Here is a 19,927-nt window from a genome sequence, read left to right on the forward strand (position 1 = left end):
AAAATGTTAATAATTAGTACATCTACATATACATACTGTATTCTGAAAAGCTTTTATTTGTTGTTTAATTAGCTTCTTCACCAAATGTGCAGATGATGTGAGACATGGCGAGGTTAGATGGAGCATAGTGATCCTTAAACTCAACCAGATAAGTAAGATGTTATAAGTCAGGAGCAAGCAATTCTGTGTGATAACTAAGAGGCATGTCCAATCCCACCACAGGCCCTACCACGCTCAGCCATGTTGTGATGTAGTTTATTTTTCTGAAACAATACAAAACATGAAATGTTATGTAGCAAAATTTGGGGTTCTAAAAACACTATAAAGTTGATATAAGAAAGCACATGTCTACCATCTAGGAATGGCTACAATGACAGAATAGGAACATATGCTTTTATGGTTGAAAGGACACATAAAATAAAGATAAATTGTCTCATTAAAGTGGCACCAGTCAAGGGGTAAAATATATTAGACAGAAAGTAAACTGTCAGTTCTCAAAGTTTACCTGTTGGCTGCAGGAAAATAGGCAAGTATAAGAATCAGAATGACTTGCACAAAGGCAAAATTATGATGGCTAGATTAAATGTTGGGATGAACCCAGCCATTAGGGTTGCACAAGCCAGTGCACTCTTAAGCCCTATTCGGATCGGACTAGTTTTACAGGGGGTCGTTAGAGAAATTTCTGTTTCACAGACGTACTTTGTGATTTTAATCCTGTCCGAATTTGCCCTAACCCTAACCCTAACCCGGTATTCAAGTTTCTGCTTTGCGCATCCTGGACATGTGGTCTTGTGCAACCCCCACATGTAAAACACAGACTCCTTTCTCCCTAATAAACACAGAGATGTTAGTCCCGTCCGAATCTATACATGAAATGACAGACCTCAAAATTCTAACTCAAACATCGTTTGGAAAACTAGTCCTGTCCGAATAGGGCTTTAGTCCAGGTTCAAAGCCCGGATAAATGGGGAGGGTTGCGTTAAGAAGGGCATCCAGTGTAAAAAGTGCCAAATCAAATATGTGGATCACAAACCTAAATTTCGTACCAGATAGGTCGAGGCCTAGGTTACCAACAACCAACAAAGGTATTGTTATCCAACAGGGTACCAGTGGGCTACTGTTGGCCAAAAGAGAAGGAGAGGGGAAAGACGTCTTCAGAGACAGCAGGGAAAGGGGAAGTGTAGGAGAGTGAAGGTTAAATGTAAACTGATATGATGGAGTGGAGAAAGGGAGACATGGTGTGTGTTTAGGAGAGCAAGTGGAAAGGAAGTAATCCCAGGAATATTGGAGGTGGGTTTAAACTGTTCTATTATAGTGTGGATGGAAAGAGAAATAGCATTGGGGTAATCCTGAAGGAAGAATACAGTAAGAGTATAATGTAGGTAAAGAGAGTTTCTGATGGGTTATTAATGTGAAGCTGGAAGTTGAAGGGGTGTTGATAAATGTCATCAGTGCCTAGGCTCCGCAAGTGGGTTGTGAGATGGAGGAGATAGAAATATTTTGAAGTGAGTTAGATGAAGCGGTACCTAGGAATGAGAGTGTACCTAGAGTGTACCTAGTAATGGAAGATTGGTGATTTTGGCAGACTTCAATGGACATGTTGGTGAAGAGAACAGAGTTGATGTAGAGGCAATGGCTAGTGGCTAGTGGCTAATGGCTAATGGTCTTAAGGACAGGAAGGTGGAAGGGCAGATGGTAGTTGATTTAGTGAAAATGATGGAAATGGTGTTGGTAAATACGTATTTTAAGAAGGAGGACCGTAGGGTGATGTATAAGAGTGGAGGAAGGTGCACACAGGTTAACTACATTTTATGCAGGAGATGCAACCTGAAAGAGATTGGAGACTGTAAGGTGTTGGCAGGGGACAGTGTAGCTAGACAGCATCGGATGGTGGTCTGTAGGATGGCTATGTAGGTAAAGAAGAAGAGGAGGAGAGTGAGAACTGGAAAAATAATAAGAATGTGGAAACTGAAGGAGGAAGACTGTAGTGTAAGATTCAACGAAGAGGTCAGACAGGGGTTTGGTGGTGGTGGATAAACTACTGCTAAAGTGATAAGAGTGACAGCAAGAAAGGCACTTTAAGGTACTGAAAAGAGAAAGGAAGACAAAGAGACATGGTGGTGGAATGAGGAAGTGCAGGAAAGCATAAGGAAAAAGAGGTTGGGGAAACAGAATTGGGATCGGCAGAGAGGTTAGGATGCGGCGCTCTCACCGCTGCGGCCCAGGTTCGATCCCAGGTCAGGAAACCAACCCCAGCCATTAGGGTTGCACAAGCCTTAGTGCCGGTCCCAAGCCCGGATAAATGGGGAGGGTTGCGTTAGGAAGGGCATCCAGCGTAAAAACATGTGCCAAATCAAACATGCGGATGGTCCGCTGTGTCTACCCCTAATGGGAGAAGCCGAAAGAAAGTTTAGAGAGATGAAAAAATAAGACGGGTGCAAGGAGATGCGGCAACAGGTGAAGAGGGATGTGGCAAATGCACAGGAAAAGACATATGAGGAGCTGTAAGAGAAGTTGGACACTAAGGAAGGAGAAAAGGATTTGAATTAATTGGCCAGGCAGAGGGACCGAGCTGGGAAGGATGTCCTGCAGGTTAGGGCAATAAAGGATGGAGATGGAAATGTGTTGACTAGTGAGGAGAGTGTGTTGAGAAGATGGAGGCTCCCTCCAAATCCTATTTCGAGCAGCTGATAAATGAAGAAAATGGGAAAGAAAGAAGATTGGATGATGTGGAAAAAGTGAAGCAGGAAGTGAATAGGATTAGTAAGGATGAAGTGAGAGCAAATATTAAGTGAATAAAGAGTGAAGTTGGTTGGACCAGATGACATACCAGTAAAAGCATGGAGATGTTGAGGAGAGATGGCATTGGAGTTTTTAACTAGATTGTTCAACACAATTTTGGAAGGTAAGGACAGGATTATAAATTAGTTTATTAGAGGGACGGTGCATGTGGAACTTTTTGGAGACAAGGTGAGGGAGGCAAGATTGAGATGGTTTGGACACGTGCAGAGGAGGGACAAACCATCGATAGATAGAAGAATTCTAAAGGATGGAGCTGCCAGGAAGGAAAAAAAAGGAAGACCAAGGAGGAGGTTAATGGATGTGGTGAGGGAAGACATGCAGGTAGTTGGTTTGAAAGAGGTAGATGTAGAGGACAGAGTGGTATGGAGATGAATGCAGCCAAAAGTAGAAGAAGAGATAAAATGTTAAGATTGCTCCAAAACATCATGAAGACCAATTAATATCCTTCACTGCAAGCATAAGTTTGACTTGGCCTCTAAATTTCCTAGGTCTCATTGTATCTAATTCCCCAGATCTAATGCAAAATACTGTGAATCTCCTGTGTTGTTATTCCACAAATGTTCTGCAGTATAGAATTATTCTGTGGAAAAATAACAGTTGATGACTGACACAGTACTTAAATAAGCAAATAATTTATCAGGCTAAATGTGCTACTGATATATGATTTATGCATAAACCTGCATTAAAGAGTCAAAAAAAAGTACAAAGTGAAATAATATTACAAACTTTAACAGTAATTATTTTGATGGTTTCATAACTTTTCCCTACCCTGGAAAGTTGAATCTCTAAAACAACCAGCACCTGAACAGTTTGTGTACAGAGACTGTTTTAAGCAAAATGTCTACCACAATTGAAAAAAATTAGTGAGTGTGCACGCATGTGCATGTGGTTGTGTGTATAGTTTGCATGTACAGCATTGCAGACTAACAGAAAAGTAAACTTCCTTTAACCTCTATTCACAGAGGCAGAACTGAAGTGCTGCTAAGAAGTTAAATATTACCTTTTTTTGTCATCTGCCATTTGTAAAAGTGGTTTCATAAACTCTTCAGTGTGACAAGGATGGAGCATAAAGAAAGGCTGACCTAGAAAAGGGTGTTCCTGCAAGCACACATAATTGTTAGTAATATATTTATACGTATGTGGTTCTTCTCCAAACTGTTACCACAAAGCTAGAGGCACACAATTGTATAGGATGTCTGGATTCTGAAAAATTCACAAAACGAGCTCCATGAAGATATGGTTTACATGGTTTGGAGAGGAAGCTCTTGAGTGGCCTGCTATAGAGTGTGATAACCGCATTGAACACCTTTGGGATAAATTGGAACACTGACTTCACCCCAGGCCTCCTTAGCCTACAACAGTATCTGAGATTGCTAACAATTTGTGGTTGATGAACTTAAACATCCACAAGCATATTATATATATATATATATATATATATATATATATATATATATATATATATATATATATATATATATATATATATATATATATATACACACACACATACATACATACATACATACATACATACATACATATATATATATACATATATACAACAATGTCAACAATTCTGTGTTTTTCTGTCAGTATGGGGTGCTTACTGACAGAAGCTGGGGCTCCATGCAAGATCTCACCTCGTGGGGTCTCAATGATCCTAAGGAAGGTGAGAAATCAGCCCAGAACTACACGGGAGGAGCTGGTCAATGACCTGAAAAGAGCTGGGACCACCGTTTCCAAGGTTACTGTTGGTAATACACTAAGACGTCATGGTTTGAAATCATGCATGGCACGGAAGGTTCCCCTGCTTAAACCAGCACATGTCCAGGCACGTCTTAAGTTTGCCAATGACCACTTGGATGATCCAGAGGAGTCATGGGAGAAAGTCATGTGGTCAGATGAGACCAAAATAGAACTTTTGGGTCATAATTCCACTAAACATGTTTGGAGGAAAAAGATTGATGAGTACCATCCCAAGAACACCATCCCTACTGTGAAGCATGGGGGTGGTAGCATCATGCTTTGGGGGTGTTTTTCTGCACATGGGACAGGGCGACTGCACTGTATTAAGGAGAGGATGACCGGGGCCATGTATTGCGAGATTTTGGGAAACAATCTTCTTCCCTCAGTTAAAGCATTAAAGATGGGTCGAGGCTGGGTCTTCCAACATGACAATGACCTGAAGCACACAGCCAGGATAACCAAGGAGTGGCTCTGTGAGAAGCATATCAAGGTTCTGGCATGGCCTAGCCAGTCTCCAGACCTAAACCCAATAGAGAATCTTAGCAGGGAGCTCAAACTCCGTGTTTCTCAGCGACAGGCCAGAAACCTGACTGATCTAGAGAAGATCTGTATGGGGAGTGGGCCAAAATCCCTCCTGCAGTGTGTGCAAACCTGGTTTGACCTCTGTAATTGCAAACAAAGGCTACTGTACCAAATATTAACATTGACTTTCTCGGGTGTTCAAATACTTATTTGCAGCTGTATCATACAAATAAATTGTTAAAAAATCATACATTGTGATTTCTGGATTTTTTTTTTTAGATTATGTCTCTCATAGTGGACATGCACCTACGATGACAATTTCAGACCCTTCCATGATTTCTAAGTGGGAGAACTTGCAAAATAGCAGGGTGTTCAAATACTTATTTTCCTCACTGTATATATATATATATATATATATATATATATATATATATATATATATATATATATATATATATATATATATATATATATATATACACACACACAGTGTATAATAAGGTATGCCTACTAAAACGTGATTTGCCTTACATTAGCCATGTTTTTTTTCAATAATTAGAGAACATGCAATTCCACTTCCAGATAATACATAGATGCAAAAAACCATACTCCAACTTACTCAGCCTAAATGTTATTTAAAAACAGTTATCTGACCTTAAATTCCACTTCCTATGTATATACACACTCCAACCTTGCAGACTCTAAATATGAACATTCGGTTAAATGGAATGACTATAGATGTGTAGATGTGTAGCACAAGAGTTATATCTATATTAAGTTTGTAATCTTGCGTACCAGTGTAGACTTATTCATTGCTAGAGACTCAAAGCACTTTTGTACGTCTCTCTGGATAAGGGTGTCTGCTAAATGCCGTAAATGTAAACGTAAATGATTTGTTATTGGCAGCTATCGGCAGCATGGGAGAGTTGAGGATCTACCTGTGGCACTCAGCAACTCAGACCTGAAGACTGAAGAGAGCACAGTGAGAGATGGTTTTTTTTTGTTTTGTTTTTTAACCTTATCCGGTCCCTTCATCACCATTACTGAAATACATTATACACTGACCAGGCATAACATTATGACATAACAACAATGACCGGTGAGTGAATAACACTGATTATCTCTTCATTATGGCACTTATTATTGGGTGGGATATATTAGGCAGCAAGTGAATTTTTTGTCTGCAAAGTTGATGTGTGAGAAGCAGGAAAATGGGCAAGAGTAAGGATTTGAGTGAGACTGACAAGGGGTAAAAAGTGATGCCAAACGACCGGCTTTCTCAAAACTGCAGGGGATTTATTAAAAGTGGTCTAAAGAATAAACAGTGATGAACCGGCAACAAGGTCATGGGAAGCCAAGCCTCATTGATGCATGTGGGGAGCAAAAGCTGGCCCACATGGTCCGATCAAACAGACTAGCTGAAAAAGTGTTGAAAAAGTTAATGCTTTTAATGCTGTTAATGCTGATGGGTCAGGGCTGTTTTGGGAGCAAAAGGGGGTCCCCTATCTAACACAATATTAGATAGGTGGCCATAATGTTATGCTTGATTGGTGGCCATAAAGTTATGCCTGGTATAAAGCAACAGAACAATGTGTCTTAGCATACTGTAAGGAACATGGGTACTCCCTAGGGTACATAAACATTTTATTAGAAACACAAAATATAAAAATTTAAGTGTGTTTAAAAAAAAAAAAAAAGTAATATATAGAACGAATGGGGAAAGAAACATGGTTGCCTCAACTCAGATGTTGCTGCTGACGTGCTATTATATAGTAGACTGGGCATAATAATATTTACTGGAAATGTCCAATAAGCATTGTTATTTCAGCCCATAGATAATAATACGAACATTAGGACCCTCAATGACTCGCACACAAACCCAGAAATTAATGACGTTAAAGATGTGTGAAATTTTCTGTGAGTATTTGCCATACACACTAATATAGAATTGTCTAGAGGAGCACACAGGCAGAGACAGTGTTCAAATTTCCTATCTCCATAGGACATACTTTTGACACCTAAATAACCCGGCACTTGACTGACAGACGCGGAACAAAAAATAACTTGAAATTGTCAGTGAGTGTGATTACTTTTCTCAGCATTCCAATGCGTCTAGTCAAGTGTAACATTTTGTAGAAAATTTTCCCCAAGCACACTTACAGTATTAGGAAATTAGTAGTAACCCATGTAATTAAATAACTATTCCAGCCATTTCATATATCAAAATGATCGGCTTGATGATGTCATGTGACATCACATCAGGTTAACACTAAAATTAAATAGCAAAATGTATAACTTAGTGTTGTGCCCAGCTTTTATTAGTGTTTGACTATCAGATTACTTCCTATGTGCTTAGACTTGCATAAAGAGATTAAAATGAACACACATTCCTAGAAGAACCAGTTCTTAACACTGTTAATACAATGGTGTGGGTGTACTGATGAATGTTACCTGCTGAGTCAGTGTATCCCAAGGTCCTTGAAGTAGCCTTTGTTTGTAGTTTGGGTGAATATTGCTCCAAACTTCATCAAGGGACAAGGGCTGTCCATCTGTTAAGAAAGGAGGGGAAAAGCAAATACAAGCTTTCAAACATCTAAAAACAAAATTCCCAAAAGATATAAAAATCTGCATGAAGAAATATGTCATACCTAATGTAGATGCTCTGAAGTAGAGAATAGGCACCTGATGACCAATGGAGTATAAAATATGGTATTCATAGTGCACTAAAACTTGACTTTGTACTATATAATCCCCAACTGCCTCAGCATCACACTAGACAGAATGAGAGAAATAGAAAAAAATGTTTTTCTTTTTATATGCTATTAAATTGCAAGTATGGATGGCAGTGTCAATTTCGTAGGTTTTAATACATAAATTCTATATTTATTAAATATGTACATTTAAAAAATTTCTCCCGGGCATTGTGCACCTATGATCAGCCTTGCCCCCTTAATAAGGCCACTGCATATAAAATAGTATGAATTTCAAATGAATAAGTGAAAAAATAGTTCATTTAATAACATAAAAACATAACATTTTCTACTAGAATGCTTGTAGAGAATTTTACTTTTTTAGGCAAGTGACAGTTCTAAAGAAATAATTCTTTATAATTTTTAACCTGTCTGGGTATCTCTGTGGATGGCTTTGTCACAGCACTTACTATATGTTGGTGAACATAAGTTGTCTGTGAGTGATTAGACTGCTATTTGATGTTTTTTCAATGCTTGTAATCTTTTTATTTATATTGAGTATCATTAATTGTTTTTTTATTGTAATTAATGGAAGTTTACTGGTACCTCAACTAAAAAAATATTATTATAATTATTATTATTATTATTATTATTATTATTATTTACTGTCAATCAGGAAATATTCTGAATGCTCTGTTGACTATGCGAATTCCAGGTCAGGTTTGAGATGAAAATGTTTTTACATTTATATAATGTATTAATGTACTATAATATCAGAAAGCTACAATAACACAGAAATGCACTGCAGATGTATACCTCATCTACTCCCGTCACAGCATTCATCCCATCATCAGCTTTGTGATTAAGCAAAGAACCTAATTTCGCAGGTATTATAGCAGTCTTTTTCATGTAACCTTCTTCACTACCCTAAACCAGAGAAGGGGATTTTAGCTGTTCATTCAAATTGGACAGTGTCTTACATTTGGAATGTATTGTAATATTTTACGTACACTTATTCAGAAATTACCAAAATAAAATATTTTATCACACCTTCACATCTGCCCAACTCCATCCATCTCTAATCACACCCGAGTGCTGTAGGAAAAGCTTGCAGCAAAGATGGAAACTCTTCTCATCTAAGCAGTAGCTAGAAATGTGTGACACTTCTCCACTTGACATCTGAAAGAAAAATGATTTCCCAGAATTTAATCATATACAAAACTGCACTACACCCCCATATTGCACAAATGACCATTCAGACAATAAGTTATAGCAGCTTTTTGGATTGTTAGGTTAGGTGCTGCAAGTGGGTTGTGGAGGTAGAGGAGAAAAAAATATTCTGGAAGTGATTTGGATGAAGTGGTGGGGAGTGTACCTAGTAATGAAAGATTAGTGATTGGGGCAGACTTCATTGGACATGGTGAAGGGAACAGGGGATGATGAGGAGGTGATGGGTAGGTATGGCCTTAAGAAGAGGAATGTGGAAGGGCAGATGGTAGTATATTTTGCTAAAAGGAGAGAAATGGCAGTGGTAAATACTTATTTTAAGAAGAAGGAAGATCATAGGGTGACATAAAAGTGGAGCAAGGTTCACACAAGTGGAATATATTCTCTTCAGGAGATGCAACCTAAAAGAGATCAGAATCTGTAGGTTGTTGACAGGAGATAGTATAGCTAAACGGCATTGGATGATGGTCTGTAGGATGGCTTTGGAGGTGAAGAAGAAGAGGCGGACAGTGAGGACTGGGGAAAAAAATAAGATGGTGGAAACTACTGAAGTAGGAAGATTGTAGTGCAGTACCCGCCATCTATTTTTATTTGGCCTGTATCAAAGTCTAAAAATATACAGTCTACCCCTGATAATTCGTGGTTCAGAACTCATGGCTCTGAAAATTTGTGGGCTCTCATTTGGAACCTAACTAACAGCAAGTTTTGGATTATCTTAAAATTTGCAGGAATCCGCAGCGGGACCGAATGTTCAGGAACGTCAGGAACACATTATCTGCTGTGCAATACAAAAGAAACCTTCATCCTCATCATATTGCACAGCATACAGTACAATACACTATCAACTACTTACTGCTACAGTATATTTTTTATTAATTACAGTGCAGAATACTGTTAATTTATTATTATTGCTAATTAAATGAGTTTGATATTTATTTTGTGTGTGAATTTGGTCAAATACTGTACACTATTACGTTTATAAAGTGACAATAGATGAATTCACTAAGGTACCATAGGGGCTGCGTCCAAAATCGCAGTATTTTCGAGTGGTCCCCCCGGGGTCTTACGTTCCACGGGGACCACTATAATGGTCTATGCCCCTCATATAATATTTGCGTTTAAATGTACAGGTAGTCACCGACTTACGACCACGATTGGTCGTAAGTAGAGTAGGCTATATGTACAGTACTGTGAAATGATGCCGGAAGCTGGTACGCACTGTCGTACGCCACGGGTAGCGATTTTGGTCGTAATGGTAAGTTGCAAGTCGTAAGTCGACGACTACCTGTATTGTGATTCCTAGTTTTAACACTAAGTGGCGCTACTGTCTTGAACAAGGCAGCATCTCCACGAAGCAAGCAATCAAAGAAAAAATTTGCTTAGGGTCATCAGAAATGGCAGAACCAAAGAGACATTCCATCCTAAGAACCAATCTGAGGCTGTCACCGAGAGAATGACCTGCCAACCTTCTAAAATCTACTAATGGAGATTTAAACATGTTCAATTATCAAACATCAATTAACTGCATTTGATTAATTCTACCAATATTAGTGCATTAAAATCAAGACAGTATACCTCACGTCTAGTGAGTGGCCCAGTCCTTCATATATTTTTCTGTATGTGGCTCTCAAAAAAAAGTTTGGGCAATCTTGCTGTAGTGTAATGATTGGGCAACTATGCAGAAGTGATAAAGGAAATTGCTAGAAAGGTACTTAGCATGACATCTGGAAAGAGAAAAAAAGACAAAGAGACTTGGTAGTGGAATGAGAAAGTGCAGGAAAGCATAAAGAGAAAGAGGTCGGCGAAACAGAATTGGGAATTTTAGAGAGAGGAGTACAAGGAGATGCTGCAGCAGGTGAAGAATGGTGTAGCAAAAGCAAAAGCAAATTCATATGATGAGCTGTATGAGAAGTTGGACAATAAGAAAGGAAAAAAGGATTTATAATGATTGGCCAGACAGAGGAACCGAGTTGGAAGGGATGTGCTGCAAGTTCACAAATTCAAGGGTTATATTTATATTAAGTTTGTAATCTAGCAGACCAGTGTAGATTTATTCATTACTAGAGACTTAAAGCACTTTTGTACGTCGCTCTGGATAAGGGCGTCTGCTAAATGCCGCAAATGTAAATGTAATGCAAGTTAAAGAAAAAAATAATGGAGATGGAAATGTGTTGATTAGTGGGGAAAGTGTGTTAAGAAGTTGAAGGAAGTATTTTGAGCAGCTAAGGAAACGAGGAAAATGAGAGAGAGAATGTTGGAAGATGTGGAGATGGTGAAGCAGGAAGTGGATAGGATTAGTAAGGATGAAGTGAGAGCAGCTATTAAGATGATGAAGAGTGAAAAGTCCGTTGGACCAGATGACATACCGGTAGAAGCATGGGGATGTTTAGGAGAGATGGCAGTGGAGTTTCTGACCAGATTGTTTAACAAATTTTTGGAAGCTGAGAGGGTGACTGATGAATGGAGAAGGAGTGTGCTGGAACCGGTTTTTAAGAATAAGGGAGATGTGCAGACCCGCAGTAACTACACAGGAATAAAGTTGATCAGTCAGCAAGCCAGGCTGAGAGAAGAGGTGAACATCTGTGAGCAACAGTATAGTTTCATGCCGAGGAAGAGAACTACATATGCAAATTTGCTTTGAGAATGTTGATGGAGAAGTATAGAGAAGGTCAGAAGGAGTTGCACCGTGTGTTTGTGTATTTAGAGAAAGCGTACAACAGGGTGCTGAGAGAGGAGTTGTGGTATTGTATGTGAGGGTGGTGCAGGACATGTATGAGGACAGTCTAACAGCAGTAAAGTGTGCAGTAGGAATGATAGACTGGTTCAAGGAGGTTGGACTGCATCAAGAATCGGCTCTGAGCCCTTTCCTGTTTGCAGTAGTGATGAACAGGTTGACGGATGAGGTCAGACAGGAGTCTCCATGGACTATGATGTTTGCGAATGATATTGTGATTTGTGGTGAGAGTAGGGAGCAGGTGGAGAAGAGCCTGGAGAGGTGAAGGTATGCGTTGGAGAGAAGGGAATGAAAGTCAGTAGGAGTGAGACAGAGTACATGTGTGTGAATGAGAGGGAGGGCAGTGGAGTGGTGCGGTGCGGTTGCAGGGAGAAGAAGTGGTTAAAGTGGATAGGTTTAGGTACCTGGTGTCAACAGTGCAAAGTAATGGAGAGTGTGTTAGAGAAGTGAAAAAAAGAGTGCAGGCAGAGTGGAGTGGGTGGAGAAAAGTGGCAGGAGTGATTTGTGATAAAAGGGTATATGGAAGAGTGAAAAGAAAAATGTATAGGACTGTGGTGGTTTTTTTTTTTTATAATTATTTATTTACAAAATCATACCACTTACACAAGATAATTTTTTTGTGCAAAATTAACATTTTCTATATACACCTTCTCCACTTTCCCCCATATCTCAAGTCAAGTCAAGTCAAGAAGCTTTTATTGTCATTCAACCATGTATAGCTGATGCAGTACACAGTGAAATGAGACAACGTTCCTCCTGAACCCAGGTGCTACATAAAACAACATAAAACAACAGTAAACAACAGTCACAGTACAGAAGAACACAGGGCCAGGAACTAAGATCCTCGCCACAAAAAGTGCATGTGTGCAACTAGTGCAAACAGTGCAAAGACATCACAAGACAGTGCGAGACAACACAGGACAGTGCAGGACAATACAAAATACACAAAATATAAAAATAAAAACAACAATAGCTCCGCCAGTAAAACCTGTCGTAACAGAATAAGGTGCACAGTAGCAGAAAAATGTAAACAGAGAAATGTAAACAATTGTGCAATTCTACAATAGCAGCTATCAAAAATAAAGTGATCAGTGACCAAAGGCTAATCTGTTCTCAGAGGCTAATGAAATAGAGCAGTTTCAGTTAATTTCCATGCAAGTATGCAATAGTAGTGTCAAAACAAATGTGATTGAATTAAAAATGAGACGTTAAGATAAAAAAGAAAAGCCAAAACACACTTTTGTTCACTAAACCTCACCAAAGTGTTCCCATACGTGACCAAATTTTGTTTATGGTTAGGTGGATGAAATTGTTCATTTAAAATTATACGCAGATTGTTTACTTTTGCAGAGCATAGGGATTTTATGGTTAACCGTAGCTAAAGATGTGTTGTACTGAGAGGATCAATACTCACATTTAACTATCTATTTAAAAAAATCTGTAATTATTAAAAAAAAAATAAATAAATAAAAAAACAAGTATATTTATATTCTATATCAATATTCTGACATCCAGTCATATATCTAAGAATCAATGTGTCATGTTTCTTGCGTTGCGGATGAACCATGGCAAAGATTTTGTTTATCATACGGAGCAGTGTGGTATAGAAAACTTTTATTTTGAAACGTACTCTAGCGTACAATTACTTTCGTGATACAAATACTTCAAGCTTCGCACATTATAATAAAATAAGTTAGCAGTTGTATCTTTTGAGCACATTTTTAGTTTTTAGGGTTTTTTTTGTTTGTTTTTTTTTTTTTTTTTTTTTTGGGGGGGGGGGTTGTTTTATTTAACTAACCCAGGCTTTATGTATGAATGTGTGACAAATACGAAACTTACTTACCACTGACCTGTTTAATCAGAACTCGCGAAAAATAACTTTTCTTGGAAAAAATAAAAAATGCGATACCGTTAAGATAAAAAAAAAAAAAAAAAAAAAAAAGATAAATAAATAAATAACAAAAAACAGTGACACCTTGCAATGGAGAATTCGGTCAATGCACAAGTGATTTCTGCCAATATTTTGCAGGTTTGTGCGCATGAACGGAAATGCCTATAGCCCATGACAATGCTGAACCAGCATTGTCATGGGCTATAGGCACTTCCGTTCATGCGCACAAACCTGCAAAATATTGGCAGGACCCTACTAGAGCAACTTAAAAAAAAATTTTTTTTTTAAAGCGAAACATACCACTTTTTTATATTATTGTTGTTATTATTATTGTCTGTAATACATTTAAATATTTTTTCGTAAGTCCTTAAATATTAAAGATCCAAAAAGCCTTACTAATTGCTGGATCTCCTTCTAATATATGTGCGAGCGGAAAAGAGGATGACTCGAGAGGCTAGCAGAATTTCAGCAGAGCTTAAAGCTCTTATTATTCACCACAATTTTGAGCATCTTTTTACAAACAAATCAACTTAAAGTTGCAATTCTAGAAGTGTGGCCAGAGGTATTATTTTGCTGGAAGAAGACACTGGCATTAGGAGTGCTTTTAATTTTTTTTTTTATTTAATTCAGTTTCCATCCATCCATCCATCCATGGATGGATGGATGGATGGATGGATGGATGAATAATTCAGTTTTATTTTTATAGCACTTTTAGCAATGGACATTGTTGAAAAGCACCTTAAAGAGGTTATAAAGATTATAAAGTTCGAAACACGCAAGCCAGTGTCGACAGTGTCAAGGTAAAATTCCTTGAGATGGTATAGGTTAGACACCTTAAGAAGAACCACTCTCAATGGAACCAATCGTCGTCTGTGTCCACCTAATGTCTATTCGGTATATTTTATTATTGTTGATGTGTACTGTTTAGTAAACCAGTTGGAGTCCTCACTAGATCTAGGAAATATGACCACATCACCCCTGTTTTAATCAGTCTACACCGCTCCCAATCAATAAAGCACTTAACGGTCTCGCACCCCAGTATCTGAGTTAACTTCTTTTATTTTTGTATGCTGTCATCCCCTCACATTCACACGTTCACTCAGGTTTGTTGACGGTGGGATGGTGGGTCGTCTCTTATCCCAGAGATCCCTCATGTCTGTGTTACCTTCTGGTTCTCCCTTGTAGTTATGCTGCCATAGCAAGTCTTGCCACTGCACAGTGACATTAACTTTCATACAACAATAAGGACACTTAATAATCCATATCTTTCTCTTCCTGTCACCCTCTTCTCTCTCTCTCTCTCTCTCGGTTGAGTTAAACTTGCTTCTAAAGGCTTCAGTGACCACTGTTCCTGCCCCTCTCCCCTCCGTGGATCTTCCCACTTCGTCCAGGCCTGCCTCTGGATAGTGTTCTCTTCTACTGGAGGTCACTCTGTGCAGCTTGGGACGGTTTCTCATCAACGCCTTGGGTGGTTCCATGAAATTTTGGTGTAAGAACGGGCACTTTGAGGATGGATTGGACTGTAGTTAATGTCAACAGTCTCCTACACTGACTCAGGACTACAGTTTGCTTCTGATCATCATCACTGTACCCTGCAACATCGTATATCTGCTACAAATGGACATTCGGTGCAACCCAGATGGGTTCCCTCTGGTTCCTCTCAAAGTTTCTTCCTATCGCCATCTCGGGGAGTTTTTCCTTGCCACAGTCGCCACCGGCTCACTCATCAGGGACAAACTTACTTATAAAGAACATTCACTTTTAATCACCACATTATCTGTGTAAAGCTGCTTTGAGACAATGTTCTTTGTTAAAAGCGCTATACAAATAAAAATGAATTGAATTGAATTGAATTATAACTCGGCGGGGGGTCACTATATTACCATGATCCCTCCAGATCTGCTCCTGTACCCAAGACAACTCTATTGACAAATTCTTGATTAAATAAATGTTTTCAGCCTAGAGTAATATTGTTTATCTTAGGTTGTATTTAACAAATTTTAAGACCAGATTATTTTTATGTCCTGATGCATAAAAACATAGAATTCAGGAGGGTGTATTTGCCTTTTTACACGATTGTAAGTGATGCACATATACCTAGCCATCCTCATGATGTAATGGAAAATATGATTCATCAGACCAGACCAGCTTGTTACATAGTAAAGTTAAAATACTCATGTACCCATTGTGGGAGCTTTCAGCAGTGAACAAAGGGTCAGTGTGAACATTGTCTGCAACCACATAGCCTCATGCACATCAACCTGTGCTGCACTGTGTTCTGAGACCTTTGTATAGCCAGCATTAACACGCATTCCTTCTCACATATACACATGATCTCTCTCTCTCTCTCGGGCAAAGAATGGTCAACATGTTAAAATTGTATAGTTTATACTTTTTTATTTATTTACATTTAATATCATTAAATGTTGGACAGTCGTACAAAGCATTTCACTGCATGTCAAAGGTTTTCAAAATATATATATTTGCATTAATGTAAACCTTTTTTCTCCAAGGTACATCTAAATAATAAATACATTAATTAAAAAATGTTTTTTGTTTTGCCTAAACAGGGAATGCCCCCCATTTCAATTATTTACCTGTATTTCTGCTGACGTTTAGGATACAGTAAATGTTTACATAATTGAATTCAGGCAATTTTGCAATCATTAGCACTGTGGACGGACGGACACGCAGACCCCAGTGGAGGCGCGCCAGTCCGCGAGTGTGTCCCGCCGTAAGTACGAGCAAAGCAGCAGGGCAAAAGTGAATTAAAAATAAAAGATAACAGATTTGTTAACACATGCACTTATTTAATTAAATCGCAACATTTGCCGTAATTTAATTGCACAAGTTGACATCGCGATTGCGATACAATTAATCGTGAAGCACTATTTATATTTGATATAAATATTGTAAAATAAACTTTACTTAACTTGCTAAACTGTGTTAATACAGTCAGGAAAAAACTGTAAAGCATCACCAGCTTATAATATTGTAACCAGTAATAACCAGTGCTTTTTTTTGATACCTGGAATCCTTCTTGAATTTCTTTAGTTTGTTTATGATTTGCTCAGTCATCTGATTGAAACTGGGATGAGGCATTTATTATAAATCTTGTTTAAAATTTCCTCAAATTACATAAACCAATTACCTGTAAGTCGATAACTGAAAAGGAGGATTATTTATGAAAGCATCATTCTATATGCAAAACTTTATTTCTAGAAGTCTTGATTTTCTGTTTCACATGTTATCCGATTTAAAAAGAATACGTTTTTAAGAATAAGAATAATGAGTAAAATATTTTTGACCGGTTGCATATTCAAAACTTAAGTAACACAAATTGTACACATTGACTGCAGCTAATGGAAATGTTGATTACCTTGTAAATGTGGTTGCTAACTAGTAAAAAAGAAGCTGAGAAACTGCTGTATTAGTAATCAGCTCAAATAAACTCATAGTATGGTTCAATCTGTCAAAGCACTTGTTTAAAGCTTGGAGCCCAGTCTTATTTTTAGCCAACAGGGGACAACCTTGTCCAATCCTCAAACACTCTTCTTATAGGATTGACTTGAATGCCTATAGTATTCAGGCTTGCACCTATATCCTATGAATAAGTATCTGCAGATAAAACCATTAGAAATTTTTACATTAAAAATTATTCTTAAAAATCACCAAATAAAATGTTTATTTATAGAGAAAGATTCAATTAATTAAAGTATTATGAATCAGTAAATACAGAAAATAATTATAAAGAGCATCATAGATATAACATGACAGAAATCACAAAAAAGTTAAATAAATTTACTTGCTTTCTGTAATTGTAAATGGTAATAAAAATTTTTTGCTTAGCCACTTCAGATGTTTTTTGCCTGCTTATGTATGCAATTAGACAATCAAAGGACAGCAAGTGCAGTGAACCATTTACATACATGTTAAATTAATGATAAAAACAAAAATGAGAACAGATCTCAGTGGCAGGGATGTTGGTGCTACTGTGGGTATTTTATTAACTGCTTACCTGCAGAGTCGTAGTGCCCCCACCACACACACACAAAAATCAGCTCGCTACAGCCAGATGGCTGACTGATTGGATAATTGTATAATTATGCAAATGTACATAATACCTGAAATATCTCCTTCTTATATATTTGATTATTTTTTTTAAAAGAGAGCCATATATTTCAGGTTTGCTTGACTCTGCTCAGTACACAACAACCTTGGCCTTTCTGACCGTCACTTTCGTCACAGGAACATTGATGTCCTCATGATCAGCACTGATCTGGTTGGACAGGCGTCCAAGTGTGATGGAATTTGCTGCAAGATTTAAAATACAAAATATTTAAAATAAAATTTTAAATACAATTATGACAATATGCTGCCAAAATTAATGATTCTCATCACATTCAAGCATTTAACAACAGCAGGGGACCAACACGATATCACTGGCCATGGTTTTGGTTGATCACAAATAACATCAGGACAGATTTTCACATACTTTTGGCCATATTGTATAAAACTTTCTTTCGGCTTCTCCCATTAGGGGTCACCACAGCGACCGATAGGGGTCACCGCTGCAGCCCAGGTTCGAACCCCAGTCAGGGAACCGACCCCAGCAATTAGGGAGGCACAAGCCAGTGCACTCTTAGCCCGGATAAATAGGGAGGGTTGCGTTAGGAAGGGCATCCAGCGTAAAACATGTGCCAAATCGAATATGCGGATCACAAATAAGAAATTTCATACCGCATAGGTCGAGGCCCGGGTTACCAACGACCGCCACAGGTATCGTTGGTCAACAGGGTACCGGTGGAAATTGGGCTACTGGTGGCCGAAGGAGGAGGAGGAGAGGAGGAAGACGTCTACAGAGACAGCAGGGAAAGGAGCAGTGTAGGAGAGTGGAGTAAAGGGAGAGAGGTGGCTGATATGATGGAGAGAAGAAAGGTAGATATGTTGTGTGTTCAGGAGACCAAGTTGAAAGGTAGTAAGGCCAGGAACATTGGAGGTGGGTTTAAACTGTTCTATCATGGTGTAGATGGAAAGAGAAATGGTGTAGGGGTGATTCTAAAGGAAGAGTACAGTAAGAGTAGTTGAGGTGAAGAGAGTTTCTGATAGGGTGATGAACGTAAAGCTGGAAGTTGAATGGATTATGATAAATGTCATCAGTGCCTATGCTCCACAAGTGGGAGTGAAGGGAACAGAGGCGATGAGAAGGTGATGGGTAGGTATGGTTTTAAGGAGAGGAATGTGGAAGGGCAGATGGAGGTAGATTTTGCTAAAAGGATGGAAATGGCAGTGGTGAATACGTATTTTAAGAGGAAAGAAGATGATCATAGGGTGACGTATAAAAGTGGAGGAAGGTGCACACAGATGGACTATGTTCTATGCAGGAGATGCAACCTGAAGGAGATTGGAGACTGTGTAGCTAGACAGCATCGGATGGTGGTCTGTAGGATGGTTTTGGAGATGAAGAAGAAGAGGAGGAGAGTGAGGACTGAGAGAAGAATAAGATGGTGGAAACTGAAGGAGGAAGACTGTAGTTTGAGGTTCAGGGAAGAGGTCAGACAGGGGCTCTGTGGTGGTGAAGAGGTGCTGGATGATTGGGTAACCACTGCAGGAGTGATGAGGGAGGCAGCTAGAATAGTACTTGGTGTGACATCTGGAAATAGAAAGTGCAGGAGAGCATAAGGGGAAAGAGCTTGGCAAAACAAGTGGGATCGACAGTGATGTGAAAAGTAGGCAGGAGTATAACGAGATGCGGCAGCAGGTAAAGAGGGATGTGGCGAAAGCCAAGGAAAAGGCATATGAGGAGCTGTATAAGAGGTTGGACACTAAGGAAGGAGAAAAGGATTTGTACCGATTGGCCAGGCAGAGAGACCGAGCTGGGAAGGATGTGCTGCAGATTAGAGCAATAAAGGATGGAGATGGAAATGTGTTGACTCGTGAGGAGAGTGTGTTGAGAAGGTGGAGGGAGTATTTTGAGCAGCTGATTAATGAGGAAAGTGAGAGAGAGAGAGAGAGAGAGAGAGAGAGAGAGAGAGAGAGAGAGAGAGAGAGAGAGAGAGAGAGAGAGAGAGAGAGAGAGAGAGAGAAGATTGGATGGTGTGGAGTTGGTGAAGAAGAAAGCGGATAGGATTAGTAAGGAGGAAGTGAGAGCAGTGATTAAGAGGATGAAGAGTGGAAAGTTGGTTGGACCAGATGACATACTGGTAGAAGCGTGGAGATGTCTGGGAGAGATGGCAGTGGAGCTTTTAACAAGATTGTTTAACAAGATTCTGGAAGGTGAGAAGATGCCTGAGGAATGGAGAAGGAGTGTGC

At 38.8% G+C, this 19,927-nt stretch overlaps 2 protein-coding genes across 7 annotated transcripts in view; both read right to left on the bottom strand.

The window, feature by feature from the left end:
• Window positions 1-126: 126 nt before the first annotated feature.
• On the bottom strand, window positions 127-13,796 carry atg10 (ATG10 autophagy related 10 homolog). Of its 4 annotated transcripts, none has more exons than XM_083569195.1 (7): window positions 13,700-13,796; window positions 8,814-8,942; window positions 8,580-8,690; window positions 7,722-7,845; window positions 7,525-7,622; window positions 3,803-3,900; window positions 127-263 (listed from the first exon to the last, which is right to left on the bottom strand). In XM_083569195.1, the coding sequence occupies exons 1-7, from the start codon at window positions 13,763-13,765 to the stop codon at window positions 161-163; spliced, it is 729 nt and encodes a 242-aa protein (XP_083425321.1). In that variant the 5' UTR covers window positions 13,766-13,796; the 3' UTR covers window positions 127-160. The 4 variants fall into 4 exon arrangements, with proteins under 4 accessions (XP_083425321.1, XP_083425322.1, XP_083425323.1 ...); XM_083569196.1 differs by having other exon boundaries at window positions 13,568-13,756; XM_083569197.1 differs by having other exon boundaries at window positions 13,575-13,748.
• A 2,284-nt stretch (window positions 13,797-16,080) lies between these two features.
• The window catches only part of zcchc9 (zinc finger, CCHC domain containing 9), a 14,019-nt gene continuing 10,172 nt past the window's right edge, over window positions 16,081-19,927 (bottom strand). For all 3 annotated transcript variants that reach the window (XM_083569192.1, XM_083569190.1, XM_083569191.1), the window contains one exon: window positions 16,081-17,929. In XM_083569192.1, coding sequence (XP_083425318.1) covers window positions 17,817-17,929 — 113 coding nt within the window. In that variant the 3' untranslated portion in view covers window positions 16,081-17,816. The remainder of the gene's footprint in view (window positions 17,930-19,927) is intronic.

The sequence above is a fragment of the Silurus aristotelis genome (assembly GCF_946808225.1).
Source record: "Silurus aristotelis genome assembly, chromosome: 18".
Classification (NCBI taxonomy): Eukaryota; Metazoa; Chordata; class Actinopteri; order Siluriformes; family Siluridae; genus Silurus; species Silurus aristotelis.